The 27,433-nt window shown below is 44.9% G+C and overlaps 1 protein-coding gene across 3 annotated transcripts in view; it reads right to left on the bottom strand.

The window, feature by feature from the left end:
- Nucleotides 1-27,433, bottom strand: part of RASA1 (RAS p21 protein activator 1) — a 385,986-nt gene that overhangs the window by 176,441 nt on the left and 182,112 nt on the right. For all 3 annotated transcript variants that reach the window (XM_030193361.1, XM_030193362.1, XM_030193363.1), the window contains exons 12-16: nucleotides 17,901-17,988; nucleotides 15,684-15,761; nucleotides 10,936-11,093; nucleotides 4,949-5,025; nucleotides 4,012-4,184 (exon numbers count right to left, since the gene is read on the bottom strand). In XM_030193361.1, the coding sequence (XP_030049221.1) occupies nucleotides 4,012-4,184; nucleotides 4,949-5,025; nucleotides 10,936-11,093; nucleotides 15,684-15,761; nucleotides 17,901-17,988 (574 nt within the window). The remainder of the gene's footprint in view (nucleotides 1-4,011; nucleotides 4,185-4,948; nucleotides 5,026-10,935; nucleotides 11,094-15,683; nucleotides 15,762-17,900; nucleotides 17,989-27,433) is intronic.

Raw genomic sequence — 27,433 nt, 5'->3', positions numbered from 1 at the left:
AAGGCCCGAAGAGCCAACCGAATTGCTCGAGTCTCCAGGCGATTGATGGACCAAGATGCTTCCTCCAACGTCCAACGTCCCTGGGCTACCTGACCCAGGCAATGCGCTCCCCAGCCCGAGAGACTCGCATCCGTGGTCAGCACCGTCCAATTGGGAGCGTCCAGCGGCATGCCCTTCGCTAGATTCGGAGAGTGGAGCCACCAGCGAAGGCTGCGACGGGCAACCCCCGACAGAGGGAAACTCTCCTCCAGGTCCTGGGACTGAGGGGACCAACGAGACAACAAAGCTCTCTGTAATTCTCTCATATGGGCCCTGGCCCAAGGAACCACCTCTATTGTTGCTGCCATCAGCCCCAACACCTGAAGATACGCCCGAGCCGAAGGCGCTCTCTGCGCTCGGAGCCAACGGATCTGTCCCTGCAGCTTGGAGATGCGAGGAGCTGTCAAAAACACCCGGCCCTTCTTCGTGTCGAAGCGAACTCCCAGATACTCCAGGGACTGGGAAGGCACCAGGTGACACTTTGCCAGATTGACCACCCAACCGAGCGACTGCAAGAAGGCCACCACACGGCCGGTGGCCTCCTCGCTCTCTGACCTTGATTTGGCCCGAATCAACCAGTCGTCCAGATACGGATGAACCAAAATGCCCTGCAAGCGCAGCGCCGCTGCCACCACCACCATCACCTTGGAGAAGGTGCGAGGCGCCGTCGCCAGGCCGAAAGGAAGCGCACAAAACTGAAAATGTCTCCCTAAGACCACAAAGCGAAGAAAACGCTGATGCGCCTCTAGAATGGGAATGTGTAAGTATGCCTCTGTCAGGTCTATCGACGTCAGAAACTCTCCTTCTTGCACCGCTACAATAACTGAGCGCAATGTCTCCATCCGAAAGGAGGGAACCTTTAGAGCTGCATTGACCTTCTTGAGGTCTAAAATGGGCCGGAAGGCACCCTCTTCCTTCTTGGGCACCACGAAGTAAATGGAATAACAGCCCGTACCTCTTTCTAACCTGGGAACAGGTACCACCGCCCCTAAACCGATTAGACGCGACAGAGTGGTCTGTACTGCTCTTGCCTTGTATCTTGAATGACAGGGAGTCACGAGAAAGAAATTGGAGAGGGGACTGTCGAATTCTAGGGCGTACCCGTCTCGCACTATCTGCAGGACCCACTGGTCTGACGTGATCTGGACCCACCTCTGGTAAAACAAGCGCAAGCGAGCCCCCACGCGAACCAGAGGCTGGGTCCCCAAACCATCATTGAGACACACGGGACGTACCGGACGCTCCCGAGGAGGAGCCTCGCCCCCCGCGACGGCCACCTCGAAAGGGCTGGGTTCTCTGGAAAAACCGACCCCTAGTCCCCCCAGAATACCTACCGGGCCGATAACGCCGAGCTTCCTGAAAACGCCCCCGCCCTGCTGCCCCCTTAGAGGGGCCTTAGCATCACCAAGACCCTTCACCAACTTATCCAATTCCTCCCCGAAAAGCAGAGAGCCCCTAAAAGGGAGGGAACAAAGTTTAGTCTTGGAGGCGGCATCGGCCACCCAGCCCCGCAACCACAGGGCCCGCCTAGCCGCCACCGCAAAGGTCATGTTCTTAGCAGAGGCCCTCAACAAATCGTACAGCGCATCCGCCAAGAACGACGACCCCATCTCCAACTTGGCCAGATCTTGAACAAGAGAAGCCCTATCAGCCTGCGGGCTATCCAGGAGCCTCTCAGCCCAGCGAAAACACGCCCGAGCCACCAGACCTCCACAAACCGACGCTTGCAGCGCCAAGGCAGACAGATCAAAACTCCGCTTTAGGAAGGTCTCCAATTTCCTATCCTGAGGGTCCCGCAACGCGGCCCCCCCATCCACTGGAATAGCAGTAGCCTTAGTCACTGCCGTCACCACGGCATCCACCGTCGGGGGCCTGAGAGACTCTCTGTCCTCCTGAGGAATAGGATAGAGCTTGGTCATAGCCCGAGCCACCTTACACTGAGCCTCCGGCGAATGCCACTCCTGCGTGATCATATCTCTCAAGTCCGCATTCATAGGGAAAGAACGAGAGACCCGCCTGATCCCCTTAACCAAAGGATCCACCTGCTTCCCATCCCCAATGGGAGCCGCCGCAGGATCAAACCTTAAAGTGGCAGACACCTGCTCAATGAGTTCAGATAATTCATCCCTGTGAAAAATCCTAACCACAGAGGGGTCTTCCCCAGGCAAGGACAGGTCCCCATCCTGCCCTGCAACCGACCCCTCCTCCTCTTCCAGGGGGCTAAAATCACCCTCAGAATCCGGAGGAGAAAAGACCTCTGCATCTTCAGAGCACTCCACTCGTGGTCTTTTAGCGGTAGCCCCCCCCAATCTTGGAGTAAGGGACTCTGCACCCCATGGGCCCGCCTTCCAAGCCTGAAACAAACTCCAAACAAACTCTGGAGGGAACCCCATGCTGCCCGAGGCCTCCCCCCCAGCGGGACTCGAAATCGGGAGAGACTGAGGCCCCACGACCGCCTCAGCGCCCGAAAGACCCGAATCCAAGATGGCGGCAGTTCCCGCCAAAATCGGGACCGCCGCTGCAGCGCCAAACTGAGCCGCACAAACCTCCTGCGAACCCGCAGAAGGAACCTCCGCTGCTAACACCGGTGGCGCGAGGGATAGGGCCTTGGGCTCTCCACAAAACCGGCAGGGACCGCCAGCCGCGTCAACACCCCGACGCGCGCACAGCCGGCAACGAAGCAACTTCCCCGACATACTCACGCCTCAGAAAACAGCTGATCCCAACAACCGGCGAAAACAAAAGAAACGAAACAACACTCACCGGCGCCTAATTACTGGCTCAGCTCTCCCAGACCGGCTGAACAACTCCGGAGACACCGGAGTGCAGCTCCTGCAGCTCTCCACACGAGGTGTTTTTTTTTTTTTTTTTTTTAAACTTTATTTGAGCCCTGCTGCTATAATCTGAAGGCACTCAAGGCTGCAGGATTAACACTGCAGCCGAGGCACAACGCTGCCCAAAACGGGAGAGCCAGTCGGGGGGAGGGACCCGGCCACCCGGGTGTGACACCCCAGAGGGGACAATGGCAGGCCCCACCGGACCTACCAACCCCTTGCACACCACAGAGTTCCAGGCACAGGGATTAACTGTTCTTTCACCAACTTATCCCCAGAAAATAACTGAAAAATTAACTAGTCTCACAAACGGAACCTAAATCCTACCAGACCGGACAAGCTGCACAGGCTGCATGTCTACCCTCTGCTGAGACTGAGAAAATACTGGAGATAGAGGGCTAGCACAGGTTATATGTACTCAGTTTGAAGTTAGTGTTCTCAGTCTCCCTCTGCTGGTAGGCATGCATAACCCAAGCGTCTTGACCGGTCTTGAGGGTTGCTGAGGAAGAGACATTTTCCCACAAAGCAGGTTTAGGAAACGAGAGCTATTTATTGCACACAAGAAAAGTGTTTAGAGCTTGCCAGCATGAAGATGGCACATGTCAAGAAGAATTTTATGAGAAATGAAAATAAAAATAGTTTAGGTGGTCTTTTTACCTTGGAGAAAAGCAGAAAAGAAGCTGGAAGGGCATTAAGAGTAGCAAAAAGTAATTCTTGATTAAAGTGCACTTCAACATATCTGGGCAACAGCACAGTTACAGACACTTGAAGGGACTGAGCAAGAAGACAGTTGTACATTAACACCCACACATACTTGTGAAGACTAAGCTTTTCCTTAGCTCTGAGCGATAAGCTCTGAGTGATCTGTATCAGAACTGTCAGGTGACAGCGTCCACTTTTGTAGAAGATTCATCCTGCTTGCTGAAGGAGAAAATATTTTTCTCAAGCTAATTTTTCAATCCAAATGATGTACATATTACACAAATGAATTAAGCAATACTCCACCAGCTACGACCTATTAATTTTAAAGTTTTATCAAAACAGATGGTTTTTCCAACTTTGAAAAGACTACATTCATAATTCACTGTGATATGAACTCAAAACTTCTTCCCAAAAATAAACATGGAAATGGCAATACCTCTTTGAACTCGCTGTACTCTTCTTCAGGCATGATTTTCTCCATAGAATATCGTGCTCTGACACGCAGGGAACCTGGTTCAATACCTTTTAATGGTATATGGGAACTGAGTTGAAACCATTCATCTGTTGTATGGCCCTTCGGTAATCGATTTAACTGGCAACGCATAAACACTTATATAGAAAAACATTAAAATTAGTTGTAATATTTTAAAGAACAATTTCTGATATGCTCTGTATTCAGGTACTGTTTGACTTTTGTCATTTAAATATGAAAAACTCAAATTAATCTGGAATATTAAATATGTCTTAAAATGCAAGAAACAAAAAATTCAATTAACATGATTAAATCACAAACTTTATTCCTTTGTAGGAATTATTAAAAGAAACTGTATTAAAGAAATAACACAGACAGCCAAGTACATATTAAAAGGAGAACAATGCATCTATAATGAAAATTTACATTTTTAAAAAAGCTCAATCCTAATCATAAACTTCTACTAGCAAAACTCTAGGAAACAACATCTCTCTCAATATGTCTTTCATATACACCAACGTTCTTCAACCCTGACTTCAAATTAAACCTAGCCAGTCAGATTTTCAAGATCACAGAATCCACGAGAGGCTTGCATACACTGGAGATCTAACATATACAGATGTCTCTCATGTGCATATATCCATTTTGGCAATCCAGAAAGCCTGACTGAATAGGTATGCCTCTAGGACACGATGGGGAAACACCGATATATACTAAAGAATTCAAGAGGTTTGAATTGTAAATATCGAGGACTATGCACGTCATCAAAAACTAATGCTCTTACAGGATAAAGCATATTCACAAAAATGGAAAAAAGACAGGCATACAAAAAAAAAAAAAAAAAAGAACTCTTCCAAGACAGTTTTTAAAAACAGAAAAATGACTAATGTGGCAAACTTACATATATCTGGATCTTTGTTTCTCTTTGTTTTATTACTAAGACTTATTTCAAATCCGTTGATATCTGATGAAAGATCACTAAAGAAAATAAAATACAAATTAATGATGGACTTTACATCACATCATAAATCCAAGTTTAAAAGCATGTATTATGACTTAGTTTCACATCATTCAAACCTAGCCTTAGCAATTACATAGCCAAGACAGCACACATGAAAGTAATGAAGCAAACTGCCTACCTGTAACAAATGATCTCTAAAGATAAGAAAAATAAAAATTGCAGAGCAATTCATTAGTGATTTTTTTTTCCTATAAAAGGAACTATGACTGTAAAACATGTTTATTAGATTCTTGATATACCCATCTTTCTGTGGTACAGCCAAAGCAGTTTACATATTACATACACATACTTTCTCAGGTTTAACCTCAGTCCCACCGTCACTCCTGGTCAGGGCCATATTGGGAAAAGCCAATGGAGTGGGAGGGGGGAGAATATGTACTGAATCAGTAGTTCTGATGTCCATCAGGAGCATCAATAGGGAAGGAACTGCATCAGTTCAGTCCAGGGCCGCTATAAACAATCTTCAGCCGCTGCCGCCACCACCGCCCCCCCCCCCCCCCCCCCCCCCCCCCACAGAAGGCAATTGAGAGAGTGCTCTGTCAGTCACGGTCCTTCTTTCTACCAGATCCTGACTCCTGTAAAGTAACTTCCTGTTTCTGCATAGGCTTTATCACACTGAAGTGAAATGTATTCATACCTGTTAATTTCCTTTCCTTAAGTTCTGCTAGACCAGTCCAAACCAGTGGGTTATATGTCCCCCAACCAGCAGATGGATGAAGAGAACAAGACACTCTCCAGTAATCTCACTGCTGTATGAGGTGCAGCTTGTCACTTGTCAGTATACTCTTGCCAAAGCAGAGCAAAACACAACCTAAACCAAAATAATTCCCCCCAGGAACCCTGAAGGAACAAAGGGTAAAAATAGCATACTCCCCAACAGACCTACCACAGAGAAGAATGGTGAATACCAAATCACAGAGCCACAGAGCTATTCCTACCTATTGTCTTCCAGGGACTCAAATGAAATTAACAGGCATGAGTTAGTTTTACCTTTCTTCCTTGCTAGATCAAACAAGCAGGATGTACCAAAGCTCTATCCTTCCAAAGGTAATATTTAGGTTAAGGGTAAAAGCAATCTTGAGTGCCTTACAAAGGAATGCAGAGAATACCATGTAACCACCCTATAAATGTCATCCGGTGACAATGCCTGGGTCCTGTTAAGTGGGCTTGGAGGTTCACTGGCACCACCTTCTGAGCCAGAACGTAGGTTACTTTGATAGCAGCACTAATACACTGCACCAGAGACACTTTAAAGCTGCCTCCCCTTTATGCGGTTTATGGAATGCCATGATGATCAGATTTCCAGATGTCATTCATGGCCTTGAGATACTGCAACAAAACTCTATGCACATTAAGTCTGTGGATTGTGCAGGAAGTCTCTGAACCTCATCTCTGGGTAAAACGATGGGTGCGAAATCACCCAACTCACAAAGAATGGAAAAAAACACCTTTATCAAGAAGGCAGGCACCATCCACATAGAGACCAAGTCAGTGGTGAAAGATAAGTAAGGATGTCTACATGACAGCCTACAGCTCAGATATTCTACAAGTGAAACGAATTACTACCATGAAAACAGTCTTCAAGCAGAGATCCTTCAGAGATTGGTTCAAAGGGAGGAGCAGCCAAGGCCTACAGGACAAGATTCAGATCCCACTGTGGCAAGACAGCATGCAGCAGAGGCCATAAGTGTTTCACTCCTTTCAAAATCTGGACCACATCTGGCACAGCCACCAAAGACTTGCTTCAAACCTGCCCTTCTGAAGGTCAGAGTCATTACCTGCACCTTCAGGAAGCTAAGCGTCAAGCTTTGAACAAACCTTTCCTAAAGGGAGGACAATATTACTGCTAATTCCACCTGCCTAGGAGATATTCTGTTCTGATACCACAATTCAAAGGTTCTTCATATCCTGATGTATAAAGGGAGATGGAGGGCTTGATCATCTTCAACAGTCTCATTAGATAGCCCCTATGACTGAAGTGATGTATCTTAAGGGTCAATCCATAAAACAGGAGAGATCTGGGTCTTCTATCACGACTGGGCCTTGCACTATCACAGTGCATCTCAATTCCCTTCACCTAGCCAGTCTGGCTTTCACGATTACCACAATAAATATACATGAGATTTGCATACAGTGGGTCCCTAGTACATGCAAATTTCTCAAGCATTAACCATTGTGGGTTGAAAAGCGCTGCACTAACAGACCTCATCCCCTTGGAGTGGCAGAGGATGACCAAGAAGCATCTTCTTGGCCAGTCCAGTGCTACTAGTATGACTAGGAATGGGTCTGTTCTAACTTCAAAGAATTTGACTGATCAGGGGCCAGGGAGGAGAGAAACAGGCTTCTGACTGGGCCATAAACGGCACAACCATTCTTGCTGACTCCAGCAATGATCGATCGTTGGCTGAAGAGCAGGGCACTTGGCATTCTCCCAAGTTACCATCAGATCAAATTTTGGGTGAACTCCCATAGTCCACAACTAACTGGAAGGCTGCACTACTCAGCTCCCATTCCTCCAGCTTCAAAATCCTGCATCTGTTGCAGTCTGCTTGAACATTCTCCCTTACATCAATGTGATTTGCTGAAATTGCTGAGAGACTGCCCAGGCACAAAGCCATCAAAACTCTTGAACCACGAATTCACTTAAGGTTCTGCTGTGCTTGTCGATGCAAGTCACCACTGTTACACTGTCCAACATTACCAATACAGCCTTCCCTGGATAAGGCAGGAGGAATCTATACATGGCCAGCCTGACAGCTCTTACCTCTAGATAAGTGATGACCAGGATGCCTCCATTGTTAACCACACACCCTGAAGCGAACGGTTCAGAAAGTAGGCTTCTCAGTCTTTGAGGCTTGCACTGTTAATTACCACTGTCCACTCTGATGGCTCCAGAGGAACCCTCTTTAAGGGCTGCTGTTTGAGATTGGACAAGAAGTCCTGGGACATGGGGCTCCACCAGGACAACAGTGCCTTAAGGAGGGGCCACAAGTGTGCTCAGACCCACAATACCATCTCCAAAGTCACTGCCATCAAGCCCAGAAGCTGCAGGACCCTTTGGCAGAGAACTGGACTCTCTGCAACTGAAGCTGGGCTAGTCTCTCATGACTCAGGAAAACAAAACCCTTGGTAAGTGTTGAACCAAACCTCCAGGTACCTTAGAATATTTCATTACCCTACCAAGCCCTTACAGGAGCTGGATGACTCTGGTCGTGGCCTCCTTGGATTCTGCTGCCTAATTGACTTGTAGCACCCAGTTGTCCAGGTCTGTCAAAAAGGTTGTGCTTTGTCAATTACAAGAGTTTTGTGGATAAAAATAGGGTGTTAAAGCCCAGTTGGAATGCAGGAAATACCAAAGGCAAAGCAAATTGTGAGGACTTCATTTTGTACCTTCTGAACTGACTTGCCCTGTAGGATATCTTTGTGCAGTACAGCAATAACGGACATCACAGTCCAGTTTCAAATAGCAATAGCACTTCTGACAGGTGTTCATGGAGGCTACCTTCCACACAAGTGAATTTCTTGAAGAGATCAATAGACTAAATTTTAGACAAAGACAATACCTTTTTCTTTGTGTGTGTGTGTATATATATATATATATATATATATATATATATATACACACACACATATATATACATACATTTTTTTTTTTTTTGGGGGGGGGGGAGGAAGGGATAGGTGGGAGGAAGGCAGAGAAGAGAAAAAAAAATTAGCACAAGGATCAACAGTATGCTGAATGTGACAAACCGCACCTGCAGTTATCCTGACAAAAGTTACAGTGGTGGAAATAAGTATTTGATCCCTTGCTGATTTTGTAAGTTTGCCCACTGACAAAGACATGAGCAGCCCATAATTGAAGGGTAGGTTATTGGTAACAGTGAGAGATAGCACATCACAAATTAAATCCGGAAAATCACATTGTGGAAAGTATATGAATTTATTTGCATTCTGCAGAGGGAAATAAGTATTTAATCCCTCTGGCAAACAAGACCTAATACTTGGTGGCAAAACCCTTGTTGGCAAGCACAGCGGTCAGACGTCTTCTGTAGTTGATGATGAGGTTTGCACACATGTCAGGAGGAATTTTGGTCCACTCCTCTTTGCAGATCATCTCTAAATCATTAAGAGTTCTGGGCTGTCGCTTGGCAACTCGCAGCTTCAGCTCCCTCCATAAGTTTTCAATGGGATTAAGGTCTGGTGACTGGCTAGGCCACTCCATGACCCTAATGTGCTTCTTCCTGAGCCACTCCTTTGTTGCCTTGGCTGTATGTTTTGGGTCATTGTCGTGCTGGAAGACCCAGCCACGACCCATTTTTAAGGCCCTGGCGGAGGGAAGGAGGTTGTCACTCAGAATTGTACGGTACATGGCCCCATCCATTCTCCCATTGATGCGGTGAAGTAGTCCTGTGCCCTTAGCAGAGAAACACCCCCAAAACATAACATTTCCACCTCCATGCTTGACAGTGGGACGGTGTTCTTTGGGTCATAGGCAGCATTTCTCTTCCTCCAAACACGGCGAGTTGAGTTCATGCCAAAGAGCTCAATTTTTGTCTCATCTGACCACAGCACCTTCTCCCAATCACTCTCGGCATCATCCAGGTGTTCACTGGCAAACTTCAGACGGGCCGTCACATGTGCCTTCCGGAGCAGGGGGACCTTGCGGGCACTGCAGGATTGCAATCCGTTATGTCGTAATGTGTTACCAATGGTTTTCGTGGTGACAGTGGTCCCAGCTGCCTTGAGATCATTGACAAGTTCCCCCCTTGTAGTTGTAGGCTGATTTCTAACCTTCCTCATGATCAAGGATACCCCACGAGGTGAGATTTTGCGTGGAGCCCCAGATCTTTGTCGATTGACAGTCATTTTGTACTTCTTCCATTTTCTTACTATGGCACCAACAGTTGTCTCCTTCTCGCCCAGCGTCTTACTGATGGTTTTGTAGCCCATTCCAGCCTTGTGCAGGTGTATGATCTTGTCCCTGACATCCTTAGACAGCTCCTTGCTCTTGGCCATTTTGTAGAGGTTAGAGTCTGACTGATTCACTGAGTCTGTGGACAGGTGTCTTTCATACAGGTGACCATTGCCGACAGCTGTCTGTCATGCAGGTAACGAGTTGATTTGGAGCATCTACCTGGTCTGTAGGGGCCAGATCTCTTACTGGTTGGTGGGGGATCAAATACTTATTTCCCTCTGCAGAATGCAAATAAATTCATATACTTTCCACAATGTGATTTTCCGGATTTAATTTGTGATGTGCTATCTCTCACTGTTACCAATAACCTACCCTTCAATTATGGGCTGCTCATGTCTTTGTCAGTGGGCAAACTTACAAAATCAGCAAGGGATCAAATACTTATTTCCACCACTGTAGGCTGAGGGAATTTGAGAAGTTAGCAGCTGCACAGGAATCATGCATATATGTTCCAAAATCATTCTGCTTTTCTCTCAGTTATGAGAATGCCATTCATGTCAGAACTGTCGTAGGAATAACTCACTTGTGTGGCTGAATCACTCTGCTTGTCAACATAAAAATATCCCAATAATAACTGCTCAAAGAATATAATTTTTTTTTCCCACCAGTGTTCTTCAACCAGAACCACAAAGATATTCAATATATACAAGATATGGTTTCCTTACAGAAGTGTCCCTTTTATTAAATAAGATGACAAGCTGAATTACTTCCCTAATCAGTAAGCTTCTTTACAAAAAGCAGTGAATTATTAGTCCTTTACTTTTTCAATTTATCTTTGCAATGTGTTACATTACTTTTCCTCCTGTTAACAGTCTGAATCCCTCTACAAATGCACCTTTTTGTTCAGAAATTTCTTATACTTTAAAAATAATGTAATATCAAAAAGACATACTCGAAGATGAACTCCTCTGACCACACAGGATTCTGACCTTCCCTGGCATGAGTTTTTGCAACTTGCACACTGTTCAGGAAGATATTACAATATGGACTAGTAAAATGTTTTACAGGGAGCTTATGAGCTTCTTCTATGTGCAAGACGAGACTGCTAACCTATTTATAAAAAAAAAAAAAAGTTATTTTCATTACAAATATAATGGTTCATACAGGATAAGAGCAACTAAATACAATTAAAACTAATTTACACAAATATAAATAAGTATATTTCTTGAGAGAACGTATGCATATTTTAATAGGCAAACAAAGATAGCTTGCATTTGTAATACTATGATGCACGTACTAGAAGTAATTCTAAAACGTTATTCAGATTCAATGTGTAAGATTTTTAGATGTATATTTAGCAATGTTACTAACAAAGATCTGAATTGCTGTTTTGGGTTAATTGTTGTCTTTGCTTAAGTTTGTTCTGGAAAACAAAACTGTTTAAGACTGGTTTTATCAATAGATGTTTTCCCACAATTGCTTAACAGTCTATAGAGATTTTTGTTGATTTCTACAATATAGCTAGCTTTTTTGCCTCTGAATAATCAGTAGTTAAGGTTCTAAATTTCAGTCTTTGCTACTAAGCAACAGTTAACCTTTGCCTGTACTTATACATGAGCACAGTCCTGGTAATTAAGTTCACATTTGCCTTGCAGGGTTCTCTGGCATTGAATTTCAAACACAGCTTGTAACCATCTTACAATATTTTTGAGAGACTAAGTATATTTATTTTTCACTTATAACCCTTCCTACCCTTACCCTCACCAACCCACCATTTAGCTTGCTTTACCTTTATAGTATTCCCTATACACATTCAGTATTCTTCAATCAAATGGCAATCAACTCGTCTTGCTGTTTGGTATTCATTATTAAAAAGTACAGCTATTACTACTAATCATTTCTATAGCGCTACTAAATGTATGCAACACAGTACACCTGAACATGAAGAGACAGTCCCTGCTCGACAAAGCTTACAATCTAATCAGGACAAATAAGGGATAACGGAATTACTTAAAGTGGGAATGATAAAACAGACATGGGTACTGAACAAGTGAATAGAGGTTAGGAGTTAAAAGCAACATCAAAAAGGTGGGCTTTTAGCCTAGAGTTGAAGACAGCCAGAGATGGAGCTTGACGTACTTTCTCAGGAAGTCTATTCCAGGCACACAGTGCAGCAAGATAAAAGAACAGTGTCTGGAGCAGGCAGTGGAGGACACGGGTACAGATAAAAGAGATTTATCCAATGAACAGAGTTCACTGGGAGGAGTGTAGGGAGAGATAAGGGTGGAGAGGTACTGAGGAGCTGCAGAGTGAATGTACTTATAAGCCAATAAGAGGAGTTTGAACTGTATGTGGAAACAGGAAGCCAATGAAGTGATTTGAGATGACGGCTAATATGACCATAGCGACACTGGCAGAATATAAGTAATGCAGCAGAATTTTGAACAGATTGAAGGGGAGAGAGACGGCTTAGGGGCAGACCTATGAGAAGCAAGTTGCAACAGTCTAAGCGAGAGGTAATAAGAGTGTGGATAAGGGTTCTGGTAGGGTGCTCAGAAAGGAAGGGATGAATTTTGGTGATAATACAGAGTAACAAATGACATGTTTTAGCTGTCTGTTGGACATGTGCAGAGAAAGAGAGAGAGAGAAGTCAAAGATGACCCCCAAGGTTACGAGCTGATGAAACAGGAAGGATGAAAGTGTTACCCTCCAAGATAGAGAATGGGGGAAGAGGAGAAGTGGGTTTATGGGGAATTAAGAAGCTCAGTCTTCGTCATGTTTAGTTTCAGATGGCAGTCAGACATCCAGGCAGCAATGTCGGACAGACAGGCTGATACCTGGGCCTGGATTTCTGCTGAAATTTCTGGTGTGGAGAGGTAGATCTGGGAGTCATCAGCATAAAGGTGATACTGAAAACTATGGGATAAGAGCACCAAGGGAAGAAGAATAGATGGTGAAAAGAAGAGATCCCAAGACAGAGCCCTGAAGTACACCAACTGATAGCAGGGAAAAACTGGAGAAGGATCCACCAGAGTTTACACTAAAAGTGTGAAGGGAGAGATAAGAAAACCAGGAAAGAACAGAGCCCTGAAGTCCAAGTGAGGACAGCATAGCAACTGATCTACATACTTTTTTCTCCCTAGTTTTAAAACTTGAACTTTGTACCACAGCATTGACTGCAGGACCTAGGTTAGTATTAAGGGGAAGGGGGGAAGAGAGAGAGAAGCAAGCATTATTTACTAGTTTCCATAGTGTACAACCCTCTTCCCATAGTTTTAAACTGAAAGTTTCTCTAGAAGTACACATTTTTCCCCATAGTTTTAAACTGAAACCTTTTCTACAGGTAGAAACTTGACAACCAAAAAACTTTAAAAGATAGAGGGAAAGCTCAAATCTTGATCTAAAAGACAGTTATTTTCTGTTCTTTGGTTGCTGGAGAGGTAGAACTGCCACTGCCCTCAATTAGGTGTTGATTAAGGTGTGAGGAAGTAGAATGTTTGCAAAGGTTACTAAGGGCAACTTGATTACTGAGTTAGCTTGAAAGAGCCTGTTTTGAAAAGTCCCCTTAAATTCAAAACTATATACAGAGGAAAGGTCTCACTGAACTTTCTTTCTGAGAAGTTCTGAGAGAAGAGGACATTTCACTGGTAAGGGAACACTATTTTGTGTTGTGCTTTGGGAACTTAAAGATTGGGGGTTTAAAGGAGGAATTGAAGGTTAATGATGGGCAGAATAAAAATATAAAAAAGCAAACTATCAACTAATCTCCACACTCTTTCCCCCCTAGTTTTAAAACTTGAATTTTGTACCACAGCATTAACATACAGATTCTAGCAGGCACTGCAGGACCTAATTTAGTCTTCATTTCTGGCATCAGTATGTCTCTCAAATCTTCCTCAGTGAAAACTATTGCTATCTGTCTGATCTTGGTGGAGTAAGGTTAACTTCTTGAGCCAAAAATTAGTCACTTCACCTGGGCCAGTGTTCATTCATGTGTCCTGAAGTTTATCAGTAGGGTTATAGGTGATGTACAAGTCTTGGGGTGGGGACAGAAGCTATAAAGTTGTACATGTATGTTTGTGTACATGTGACAGAATGGGAAACGTAGGCAGGGGAAGATACGTAGAGGTGTGTGAAAAAATTCCTGAAGGAGGGGATGGTGCATGACTGAGGATTGAGATAGGAGGTATGCATATATGTGGAGAAGAGGGGATTGTATGCATGAATGAAGATGTGTGCATTGGGGGGGGGGGAGGTTCATGAGGGGTATTAGGTGTGAGATGTGACGTCTAATTTTTTTCTACATGGGGTATATGTTTCTGCATATGTGTGATTCAGTAGAGGGGCTGTGTATGTTAACTTATGGGGGGGGGGGGGGGGGGGGGAGTTTGACATGTTGCTTCGTGTAATTGATGTAGGGGCACATTTTCTAGTCCTCTTATTTCCATTTATGCACTGCTTGATCAAAAGAATGTTCCAGGGCTCTTTCCCTGCCTCCACCTCCACGCTCCCACTCATCCTCCTTTGCTCTCACCAACTATACCAGTGCAGTCTCAGCCTGGCCAAGTGAGCACTATTAGGCAGGATCCAACGGAAGTTCCAGGAAGCCTCGCTCATCCTCAGGTTTCTTCCAGGAAAGGTCTTCAGCCACTGCTGCTCCTAGTATTCCAGTAGCAGTGCCTAGTCTTGCCACACCCTTGTTCCTGATGCTCCTACTCCTTGAGTCCATACACATTTGGGCATGTACAAGCCAAAATCTAACTGATGGATGAACATACGAGACAAATAGTTCCTATTGTTGAACGTTTATTGTAGAATGTTTAACTACTACAAAACATCTAATTATGTCCTTCTATAAACTTTGCTTTTATCTGTTTATCAGTGCCTGCATTGTGCACCATTGTGGCATGTAAAGAATGCACAATGTTTGAGGGAAAAAAGTATCAAATAAATGTTTAGAGTCCTGTCATTTTTTTTCTTGAAAAACAGAAACAATACGATTACCTCAAATGTAGAACATGAAACAAATGTATCTCTCCATTAAGGTCTGTTGGGTTCTTCTTCCAAGTAAACCCGAAATGGACACTGCCAGAAAAAGGATGTTGGGCCAAGGCCATTGATCTCCACCAGCATGACATTTCTCAAATTTACTAGGATGTATCCCCTTTTTGAAGAAATTCACTCAAGGCAGCATACAGTAATAGTAACTTGCATCTACCAAGAGACAGTTCCTGAGGACTTGTGTGGAACCTTCAAATCAGGTCCCTGTGGGACATAATTGACCAAGAAATCTAAGTATTCCACACTTACACAGATAGAGGGCATATGCTGTGTTCTAAGAGAATTCCTGGACAAAGATTCTATGAAGCATTAATCTGCGATAATCTGCTTTACCTGCGATCTAGAACTTTTGTAACAGTTTTTGAAGTTTAGCTAAAGTAAGCATTGTCATGTCCTTAATAGCTGCTTAAGTGTCCACTAGCAAATGTTACTGACCTGCACACACTATTTAAATTGTAAGAAAGATGGTAAGAATAGCAGCAAAATAATCAAGCCCAAGATCTCCAGAATACACAAATCTTCAACATTTAGAAGTTAGTAGCTTCAGAGATATAAGTGAACATGAGGTCCAACTGAGCTATTTCACAGTGACATAAGCCACCTTAAAAAAAAAATACCAGAATGATATGTAATATTTACCTGTCGAAGACGTTTGTTGGATGTTGCCTGAGTTGTTTTTCGTAAGTTACAAAATGCTTGTAGACATCTCATCCAGTCCTAAAACCAAGCAGCATCTTAACATTAACTGTATTTTGATATGTCAAGTAAAAACTACATTCATCATTTTTATTATAACACAATAATATCTTAATACTGTAAATACATGTTTATTGTAGTAGTCAAAATCTGAAGTTTTATAATTTATAAGCTCAAGAAAAAGCACTAATTAAATGACTGGAAGGAATGAATGACTTTTAAAGTAAGAGTTCATAAGAAAAAATATGGTTCCTTTCATCAAAAATTTCCTTTACAAACATGTTAGCATATGCAGATATTATGGTGGTCTTAACTCAGCCATTGGAGTCCCTTCCTCCTTTAAGGTTGTTGGACCTTTTGGAAGTTTTTCAGATTTTTCCCTCAATTATACAATATCTAAGGTACTGCCCTTGCTCCCTTCAGTGCAACAGAATTGGGTGGGATATTTTCCTCTTACCTGGGAAGACTACGCCCTTGCAATATTTCATGGTATTGCTACCAGAAGATTTGAAGACACTTTATCAATGTTTTTCCCGTTTTATCAGACAATGGGTGGGAAGTTGGAAGGCATATTTTTTGTCACTTTGGGGTTGAATACACCTGCTTAATATGATCTTGGCCCCTAAGTGGCTGTACATTTTTCTGCGTACCTGGGAAGAGCGGCAGCTGGGACATATATTACAATATTATTTATGAATGGGCAAGAAGCCCCATCTGCCTCTTTTTAACTGATACATACTCCTGCAATCCTCGGTGGAGAAGACGCTGGGCTACAAACGTTGCATATTTATGTCACTGATGTTCGCCGGTTAGACTGTGTTTGCAGCCCAGCGTCTTCTCCACTGAGAATTACACAGAGATTCAACAGCCAGGATTTTGATATTATCCTTTAAGTTGTTTCATTATAACACAAGAGATTTATCTGACCCCTGAGGCAGGCCTTTGTGCTGAAACACGGCCGTGTCGGGTCGCCTTGTATGCTGCTGTTAAAGACTTTTGGATATCCTCGCTGAGTTTACCTCACTTCTTTGTTTGTTGAATTGAAAAGGTGGAACAGAGGGAGAAAACTGGGAGGTTTTCATCCTGGAAACACTTTGAAAAATTATTATTAATGGCTTTAGTTAACATGTTTTAATTTTATATATGTTTTGGAGTTTAATAAATAAATTCTTGTTATGTTCAACAATTGAATAACGAAGTCTATTTTTAAAATAACCTTATTTTAACAAATAGTTCCCTCCCTCATAAGCTGGTACTTATCTCTGGAATATATTTTAGTGGTACTCCTTTCCCCCCCCCCCCACCCCCACCCCCTTGTGATCTGTCCATGTGATTCCTTAACCATGATCTGTTACAATAACTATCTGGAATTGTGTAAACCACCATGATCTTGATTGTCAAATGACTGTATAACAAATGGTATACATAAACATACAGAATCAAACCATAACCATGGAACCTCAAACGTTAAACGTGATGTGATATGACCATTTTAGACTACTCTTAATTTTCAGTGATGTAAATAAAGCTATCAGAGGCCTGCTCAGTCAGTGTGGCAAGATACAACCCAGAAAAACTGGATGTTCAGGCATTTAGATTGCAAAGCTTTGAGGTTAGACATAGGAAGAGAGATGCTGGGTATGAAGTAAGGAATTATTTTGTTAAAAGATGGTGAGGTACAGGAAAGGAAGATAACTGTCCTGGACAAGGAATGACAAGTGATCAGCTTTCAGATGGGATGCATAGAAAAAAATGAACAGATTACTGGAGAAACTGTACTGTCAACTAGACATTTTCTGGCATCATCTACTATGTTATCAAGACATACATCCATTTGTGCCATTACTATCAATGACAGTATTTAAATACACCAAACTAAAAATGCCCACATTTTTGGTCCTATTTGCAGAACATATGGTCTCATTTGCATTTCTCCAGTATTATCCATAATGGAGGTCCTTTGAAAACCAAGTGCTCTGCTTGCTAAATATTAAACATAAGAAGGTATTAAACACAAGCCATGGATACAATCAATGAAAGGACTAATATTAAAATACTAGGAAAAAAAACAACTTTAGATGAAAAAAAGTTAATATTTTATAAATCACAATGTTCATCGGTATATTACAAGTTTAGCCTATAAATGATACCAATACTAACCTGTGACTGCTCTTGGGTTTCTCCTTCAAAGTAAAAGATGTAATGTTCTTCACTAAAGTGCTGAACTACTATCTGAAAACAGTTTGGCCTTTAAATTAAAAAAAAAAGGGGAAAATAAGCTTACAGTGCAGAGTACGCTTAAGTCACAAGTCAATATGATGACAACGTAACAAATAGCTTGTAGAAAATTTTCAGTAACAATTTATACAACAATCTGAAACACTATATGAGTGAGCACAGACAGAAGCATATGTATAGATGTATTAATGTTGGCTTCATTCTTTGAAGATAAATGGAGCTAACAATTGTTAATCATTTCTTGCAAATGAGTAGTCTCTTTTTGATTTTTCCTGCCTATCTTTTAGACATTTAGACTTGCTCATCAAATTCAAGTTAATTACTTTGTGCTTCATAACACAGTGCCTAAACTGTTCAATTTCTAAGATTTTTGCAACCCAATGCATCTATGCAAATCTTCTACTGAAAAGTTTTATAAAATCTGAAGTCAACTGAAAACAAATTTCAACATCTCCTTAATGCAATTTTTATGCCAGTTTAGTTCTAATTAACTCAATACAAATAATCTGACTGCAACTACAGGGAGTTTTGTTTTTTGTTTAAATTGTGATTATGTGACAAATGGACTGTTTAAATCTTCAATCCACAGAATTTCTACTCTATGCATATATTTTCGTTCATAAAATCATCACTCACTGGTGGGCTCTGCAGCAGAAACGTGTCCTTTGTAGACTGCTGTTTAAGCCATTCTCCCTTATTTACTTTATCTTGATGCCACAACTCACAAAATTCACAAAATAAACATTGATGGCAAAACACAAAGACAAGTGCAGCTCAGGCACGATCAAGATAAAAGTAGTATGAACAGCGCATCAATTATTGAAAAAGTTGCCTTCTATAAAACCTGCTCTAAAACAAATATCTTAAAGATGTACCAGATATGGAAGGAATAGCAGGAGAATGATGATTTGATAGTCCATAAGGTAAAATTATGTATCATACCTGATAATTTTCTTTCCATTAATCATAGCTGATCAATCCATAGACTGGTGGGTTGTGTCCATCTACCAGCAGGTGGAGATAGAGAGCAAACTTTTGCCTCCCTATATGTGGTCATGTGCTGCCGGAAACTCCTCAGTATGTCGATATCAAAGCTCCATCCGCAGGACTCAGCACTTAGAGAATTACACCCACAAAGGGACACTCTGCCCAGCTCACCACCGCCGAAACGGGGGAGGGGAAGTAACCCAGCTCATCCCCACACAAGTGGGGGAGGGGAATCCGTCCAGCTCATCCCCGTGGAGCGGGGGAGGGACACCACCCCGCCGATGTGGGGGGATCTGGCTTATCCTGCAACCGCAACCGCGGGAGGAGCTGACTGATCCTAACACCGCCGAAGCGGGAGGGGTACAAAGCTGCCCTACAGCCGCACGAAGCGGGAGGGAGTGCCGGCAGAATTTAAGTCTCAATCCAGCCCCGTAAAACGGAGGGGAGAGGAATGCAGCAGCTCACTGTAACACAAACTCGTCTCAACTCTTGAAGAATCCAAGTGAAAAAACTTGAACACGAAGTCCTCCTGAAGTAACTGAAGACTAAACTTGAACCTAAAATTCAACCAGAATATAAACAGTACAGATATCTGGGAGGGGCTATGGATTGATATCAGGTATGATACATAATTTTACCTTCCATATCATCATGCTGATCAATCCATAGACTGGTGGGATGTACCGAAGCAGTACTCACCCAGGGTGGGACATTGAAATCCCTGACCTCAACACTGAAGCTCCAAACCGGGCCTCCGCCCGTGCTGCCACAGTCAAGCGGTAATGCTTGGAGAATGTATGGGCCGATGCCCAAGTTGCCGCCTTGCATATCTCCTCCAAGGAGACGGACCCGGCCTCTGCCGTCGAGGCCGCCTGAGCTCTAGTGGAGTGAGCCTTCAGCTGGATAGGCGGCACCTTCCCTGCGGCCACATAAGCCGCTGCAATGGCTTCCTTGACCCATCTTGCCACTGTAGGCTTAGCAGCCTGCAGACCCTTACGAGGACCTGCAAACAGGACAAACAGATGATCCGATTTCCGGAAATCATTGGTCACTTCCAAGTATCTGATGATGACTCGTCTCACATCCAGATATTTAAGAGCAGAGTATTCCTCTGGGTAGTCCTCCCTACGAAAGGAAGGGAGACAGAGCTGCTGATTCACATGGAAGCGAGAAACGATCTTGGGCAGGAAGGAAGGCACTGTGCGAATAGTCACCCCTGCCTCAGTGAACTGCAGAAAAGGCTCTCTACATGAGAGCGCCTGGAGCTCGGAAACTCTTCTGGCTGAAGTGATAGCCACCAAAAAGACTGCTTTCAACGTCAGGTCTTTCAGAGATGCCCTCGACAAGGGTTCAAAAGGCGGCTTCTGTAATGCTCTTAGCACCAGATTGAGATTCCACGCAGGCACCACCGAGTGCAGAGGAGGGCGCAGGTGATTAACTCCCTTGAGAAAACGCACCACATCTGGCTGCAAAGCCAGGGAAGCACCCTCCAGGCGGCCCCTGAAGCAAGCCAGGGCCGCTACCTGGACTTTAAGGGAACTGAGCGACAGGCCTTTCTCCAGACCTTCTTGCAGGAATGCCAACACTGAAGAAATTGGAGCAGTGAATGGAGAAAATGAGCCTGCTTCACACCATGCTGCAAAGGTACGCCAAACCCTGGCGTAAGCAGTAGAAGTAGAGCGCTTCCTCGCTCTCAGCATAGTGGCGATGACCTTGTCTGAGAAGCCCTTCTTCCTCAGACGCTGCCGCTCAATAGCCAGGCCGTAAGACCAAAGGGGGAGGGATCCTCCATCACCACGGGACCCTGATGTAACAGACCCTGCTCCACTGGCAGCCGCAGAGGATCGTCGACTGAGAGCCTGATCAAGTCCGCATACCAGGGACGTCTGGGCCAATCCGGACCCACCAGGATTATCCGGCCCGGATGCTTTGCCACCCGGTCTAGCACCCTACCCAACATGGGCCAGGGCGGGAACACATAGAGAAGCTCTTGTGTCGGCCACTGTTGGAGAAGAGCATCTACTCCCAGGGATCGAGGGTCCCGTCCTCTGCTGAAAAAGCGCGGCACTTGGCAATTGGCCGATGACGCCATCAGATCTAGGCTCGGCTGGCCCCAACGCTTCGTGATGTCCAAGAACGCCTGAGCAGATAGCTGCCACTCTCCGGGCTCCAAGGTATGGCGACTGAGAAAGTCCGCCTTGACATTCATGACTCCGGCAATGTGGGCCGCTGACAGCTGTTCCAGGTTCGCTTCCGCCCACTGGCATAGATTCATGGCCTCCTTGGCTAGAGGGGCGCTCTTGGTACCTCCCTGGCGGTTGACATAGGCCACAGCCGTGGCATTGTCCGACAGGACCCGTACAGGTTTCAACGCCAGTACCGGGATGAACTCCAAAAGCGCCAACCGAATGGCTCTGAGTTCCAGGAGGTTGATAGACCACTTTGCCTCTGCAGGAGACCAGAACCCCTGCGCTGTCCTTCCCAAGCAGTGGGCTCCCCAGCCCGACAAAGAGGCGTCCGTCGTGACGACAATCCACTCCGGGGTCACCAGAGGCATTCCTGCAGACAACTTGTCTGTCTGCGTCCACCAGCTCAGCGCCTTGCGCACTGCTGGGTCCAAGGGAAGGCGCACAGCATAATCCTCCGACATCGGAGTCCAGCGCTGCAGCAGAGAGTGTTGTAGTGGTCTCATATGAGCCCTGGCCCAGGGCACTACTTCCATCGTGGCCGTCATAGAGCCCAACAGCTGCACATAGTCCCAAGCTCGAAGAGGAGAGGCTACTAGGAACTGGTCCACCTGAGCCTGAAGCTTGACAATCCGATTGTCTGGCAGGAACACTCTGCCCACTTGGGTGTCGAATCGAACTCCCAGATACTCCAGGGACTGAGTTGGGCGCAGCTGGCTTTTCTCCCAGTTGATGATCCACCCCAGGGAGCTCAAAAGAGCAACCACCCGGTTCACAGCTTTGCCGCACTCTGCATAAGAGGGGGCTCGGATCAACCAGTCGTCCAGATAAGGATGGACTTGTACTCCTTCCTTCCTCAGGAAGGCCGCGATGACCACCATTACTTTGGAGAAGGTCCGCGGAGCAGTAGCAACCCGAACGGGAGGGCTCTGAACTGGAAGTGTCGGCCCAGGACTCCAAAACGCAGAAAGCGTTGATGAGGAGGCCAGATGGGAATATGCAAGTACGCTTCCTTGATGTCCAAGGATGCCAGGTACTCCCCTGCCTTCACTGCCGCTATAACAGAGCGGAGAGTCTCCATGCGAAAGTGCCGAACTTTCAAGGCCCGATTGACCCCTTTGAGGTCGAGGATAGGACGTACAGAACCTCCTTTCTTTGGTACCACAAAGTAAATGGAGTAACGCCCCTTGCCAAGCTGATTTTCTGGCACCGGAACGACCGCACCCAGGCGGATCAGGTTGTCCAAGGTCTGCTGCACTGCCACAGCTTTGACCGGAGACTTGCAGGGAGAGAGTACAAACCCGTCTCTTAAGGGTCGGCAGAACTCTAGCTTGTAGCCGTCTCTGATGACTTCCAGCACCCAAGCGTCTGAAGTTATTGTGGTCCACTCGCCCAGAAACGAGGACAGCCGTCCTCCAATCTGCACTGGGGCGTGGACCAAGGCCCCGTCATTGGGTACGAGACCCTGGGGGAGGACCGGAGGGAGCACCTCCGGGACGGCGGGCTCTGCGAAAGGAATGCTGCTTGGGGGAGAAGTTCCTCTTGAAGGAAGAGGGGGCAGAGGAGCCCGACCTGCCCGGGTGGTACCGACGGGCTTCCTGAAACCGTCCTCTGGAGGTACCGGGGCGAGTACTAGCCCGAGCCCTGACCTCTGGTAACTTCTTGCCCTTAGACGTGCCGAGATCGGTCACGATTTTGTCCAGCTCGACCCCAAAGAGCAGCTTGCCTTTAAAAGGCAATCTAGCCAGGCGGGATTTAGAGGCGTGGTCAGCAGACCAATGCTTCAGCCAAAGCCACCGCCGCGCAGAGATTGTCTGAGCCATGCCTTTAGCTGAGGCCCTCAAGACATCATACAGCAAGTCTGCCAAACAGGCTAAGCCCGATTCCAGGGCCGGCCAATCAGCCCTCAAGGAATGATCCGAGGGGGAAGCCCGCTGCACCATAGTCAGGCACGCCCTGGCCACATAGGAGCCGCAAACTGAGGCCTGCAAACTTAAAGCAGCCGCCTCAAAGGACGACCTTAAGGCCGCCTCCAATCTTCTGTCTTGGGCGTCCTTTAGGGCCGTGCCACCTTCCACCGGCAACGCCGTTTTCTTAGTCACCGCAGTGATTAAAGAATCCACGGTAGGCCACAGATAGGCCTCACGTTCACTTTCAGGCAAAGGATAGAGGCGGGACATAGCCCTAGCCACTTTAAGGCTCGCTTCCGGGACATCCCATTGAGCCGAAATTAAGGTGTGCATGGCATCATGCACGTGGAAGGTTCTAGGCGGGCGCTTCGTCCCCAGCATAATGGCAGAGCCAACAGGGGCTGAGGGAGAGACGTCCTCTGGCGAGGAAATCTTCAAAATGCTCATGGCCTGCACTAACAGGTTGGGCAAATCCTCTGAGCTAAAGAGCCGCGCTGCACAGGGGTCATCCGCTCCATCCGAGCGGGGATCCGTCTCCTCCAAGGAATCCGCAAAGGACCGTTGGGAGAACTCAGATACGCTGCCCTCATCTACATCGGAGGAGACAAAGTCCTCCAAGGCCTGGGAATCAACCCGAGGGCGTTTACCTCCGGGGGCCTCAACCTCTTTACCAGACGAGGGAGCAGGGGCAGCGTTTTGCATAAGGAAGGCCTGATGCAGCAGCAAAACAAACTCGGGGGAGAAACCCCCCTGACTGTGCCCTTCCGCAGCCTGGGCTACAGCCCTAGACGCACCCTCAACCGGCTCTCGCAAGAGCGGGGGAGAGACATGCTGCGCATCCAAGATGGCGTCCGGCGCGACACTCCGCAAAGGAGCCGCGCGGGAAGAACGGCGCTTAACTTTAGCCGCTTTTGTGCCGTCGCCCAAATTAAGGGCGTTCATGGCATTAATGTCTCCCACCTCAAGGGCGGCCCAAGAAGAAGCCGTCCGAGCCGCGTGGCCGGCCAAGATGGCGGAGGCAAGCAGCGGGGGATGGGCGTTTATGACGGGAAAAGCCGCCACACCGGAGGAAGGACCGGGACACTCATCGGTCACGAAACTGTCACCCAAGGGCGAATCAGTCTTTAAGACCCCCGCATCCCCTCTAGAAGCGCCTAAGCGATCAGGGGAGCGACTCTTTGCGCCCTCGCCCTCCGACGCCATAGGCCACGTGGAGATCAATCGGGGAACCCCCTGCCCGCTATAAAAAGGTAAAAATTACCTGCTTTCCGCTCCGAGCTGTAACGACCTGGTGTCCCAGTGAGTATGCTGCAATAAACGTTTAAATAAACGTCGAAATAAACGCCTTTAAGGACGTTCAAAAATTTTTTTTTTTTTCTTAAACGGAGCCAGCGGGAGGGGGGAGAAAAGGAGGGACCTGGCGCCACCAGGTTTGCACTTGCTCAAGAAGAGCCCTCAACCCCAGGCACTCAACAAAACCTAAAAATTAGGCTTGGAGGCCTAGCCAGAGCTGCTGCTGTGTGTGACCACCACCTGCTGAGATAGAGAACATACTGAGGAGTTTCCGGCAGCACATGACCACATATAGGGAGGCAAAAGTTTGCTCTCTATCTCCACCTGCTGGTAGATGGACACAACCCACCAGTCTATGGATTGATCAGCATGATGATATGGAATGAGGTTGCTATCACTGAATATGTTCCTGAACAAGAATGGCATGTCAGTGAATCACTCATATATTTTATCTACAACTGAGTGCCTGCACTCACACAAAGTGCATAGCAGAGACACATTTTGAAAACAATATTTGTTGATTACATATCTGATAAAATTTTGCAGTTCTTCCCAGATGGCAGAAGTAACTTACTATATAGATATGCTAGCTAGAATGCTATGTGAGTGGAGAGCAGTCTTCTGAAACTGCTACTTTTCAATGATACCTGGATACCCAAATGCACTTAAAAATTGTTCAATGCAGAGTGGACCACCATGCTCAGGCTAAGCAGGTTACCTTTAATCATTTATATTCTTCCTATAACTAAGAGGATTACAAGTCAGCAAACAATCAATATAAACAAGTTTTATGACTTTCTTTTCTTATAAAGACCTTATCAAGCTGGAAATATCGCTGTCAAATTATGTTGGCTAACAGCCCAAAGCCTGTACAAACAGGAATGTATTCAGTTGCTTTTTGAAATCTTGCTGTGCCAGACAGCAACCTGAGAGTATTGGACCTTGCTCCACTCCTCTGGACCAGCAACTGAAAATGAACAAGATCTCACTTCTGAAAAGTGTATTTTGTTTAGCAAAGGAATCCTGTAGTTGCACAACAGAGGTGCTTCAGACCTGCCATCCTGTAAACAAGATGCATCAAGTATGGGTGCTCCCACACCAATGTTCCCTCTAAGCCACCATTCAATAATCTTACCCAAAAGGGTTCATTTGAAATTGGCTCAAAATTCTCAACTAGGCCTACCATCTAATGACAGCCTCTTCAACACAGGCTGAATGACCAGTATTCAATTCAAAGAAAAATGCTCTCAACAACAGAAAAACATTACATCAAAGATTGTCTTGCAATACTACCCACTCCACTCACACATGAGAAACTGGGCATAGGTCAAAAATAATTTCATCTTAAAACCACCAAGGATATCTGCTAGGAAAGTTCCTGTACAATCCATCCGACAAGCAGTCTGGCCAAAATTCATAACCAGATCCAGTTGATGGCAATACACTTTCAGCCTCCTATTTCAACCATAACCTATACTCCTCAAATTAACTGATCATATCAGCAGCTTTGGATTTGGTGCCTGCTGACATCTTCCAATAATCCCCTTTCATGTTCTCCCATCCAATTCAGTCACCCCCTCATACTCTGTGATTACCATCTCTTTGCCTTCTCCTTGTCGTCTCTCCCATGTCTTATGGTTATGCATCTTCTCCCCATCTCTCATTCATATTCTTTCCTAGCCCTCAGTTTCCTTCCTTTCCCCTATCAGCTTTCCATTTTCTACTCTTATGCTCAAGGAAAACAAAAAGGGGGAACAGTAAGACCTAACCTAGAAGTAACAAATACTAACAAAAAAGGAAATAGGTATACTTGTGGCAAAAAGGAAAAGTAAATTTTAACAAAAAATGTTGTTACAGTTAATCAACAAAAAAGACTGACAACTAAAAATTGAGAAGAGGGCATGATAAATATGGTAAAAAAAACAGATCATAGGACCTCTTATAGCACACTATTCCAAATCCAGACCTCCAACAGCAACTCAAACCACTTGTCACTCCAACCTCTAATAAACTCAAGCATCTGATGAAATATTTATAAAAACGCCAATTAAGCTTTATTCAAAAAAAACTGTCAAAAATTGCAAACCAATGATTTCTGCCACAGCAGTGTTCAGTGCTGAAGCAACCAAATACACCAGACACCATCAAGATGTAAAATGTTTTTTTTTTTTTTTTTGCAACAGCGTGCATCCGAGGTTGACAAAAATGTTCATAGATCACTTAAATCACATCTTGTGCATCCGGTCAAGAGCTTCTCTCAAGCTTCCTCTTTGAATGCCTCCAGGCTAAGCATCTCTCTTTTCCTGTGGCAAATTATTCAAAAGTTGTGATCCAATCACATAAAATATTGATGAGCGATATTCTTCCAGCTTGATTATAATATACGACAGAACTTCCAACAGTGTTCTCAATGGCTGATAAATCCGAAACTTAGTAGCAATAATCACAGAGACCTGCTGCAAAAACACTTTAAAAACCATACATAAAATCTTGAATCTAATCCTTTACTCTATATGGAGCCAGTGAAGTTGTTTTACTATACGAGTAAAACAGTGGCTACAACCCATTAAAACCCTTGCTACTGAATTCTCTGCTACCTGAAGAGCTTTTAAACTGATTCTTATGTACTCCCACAAGACAACTATTACAATAGTCTAAACAGGGAGAAATAATACTTTGGATCACCATATGAAAATTCACCAAAGTAAATCTTTAATTTGGAACTTGGGGATAATTACACTTAGTATGAAATTTCAAGCTGTCTTTTTTTAAATTACAATTGTTAAATTTCATACTAAGTGATGAATCAATATTTGCTTTTACATTTATAGCCCGCTTTAATTATCCCCAAGTTCATTCACAACAGGGATCGTATAATCTTCAAATTTAAAAGAAGTTGGAAAATCAGAGCTGGAATAGATTGTTAGAAATACGATTTGAATTTCTGCAATATTTATTTTAAATGATTGGTTCTCATCCATTGTCTGAATTCAAATACAATGTCAGTTCCCTGATTTCTCAATGGCAATTATAAACTGGTTCCCTGATTTCTCCAATTTCTCAATGGCAATTATAAACT

The sequence above is a fragment of the Microcaecilia unicolor genome, chromosome 2, assembly GCF_901765095.1.
Source record: "Microcaecilia unicolor chromosome 2, aMicUni1.1, whole genome shotgun sequence".
NCBI lineage: Eukaryota > Metazoa > Chordata > Amphibia > Gymnophiona > Siphonopidae > Microcaecilia > Microcaecilia unicolor.
Note: the sequence above shows the minus strand (reverse complement) of the source record. Positions and strands in the feature narration are given on the sequence as shown.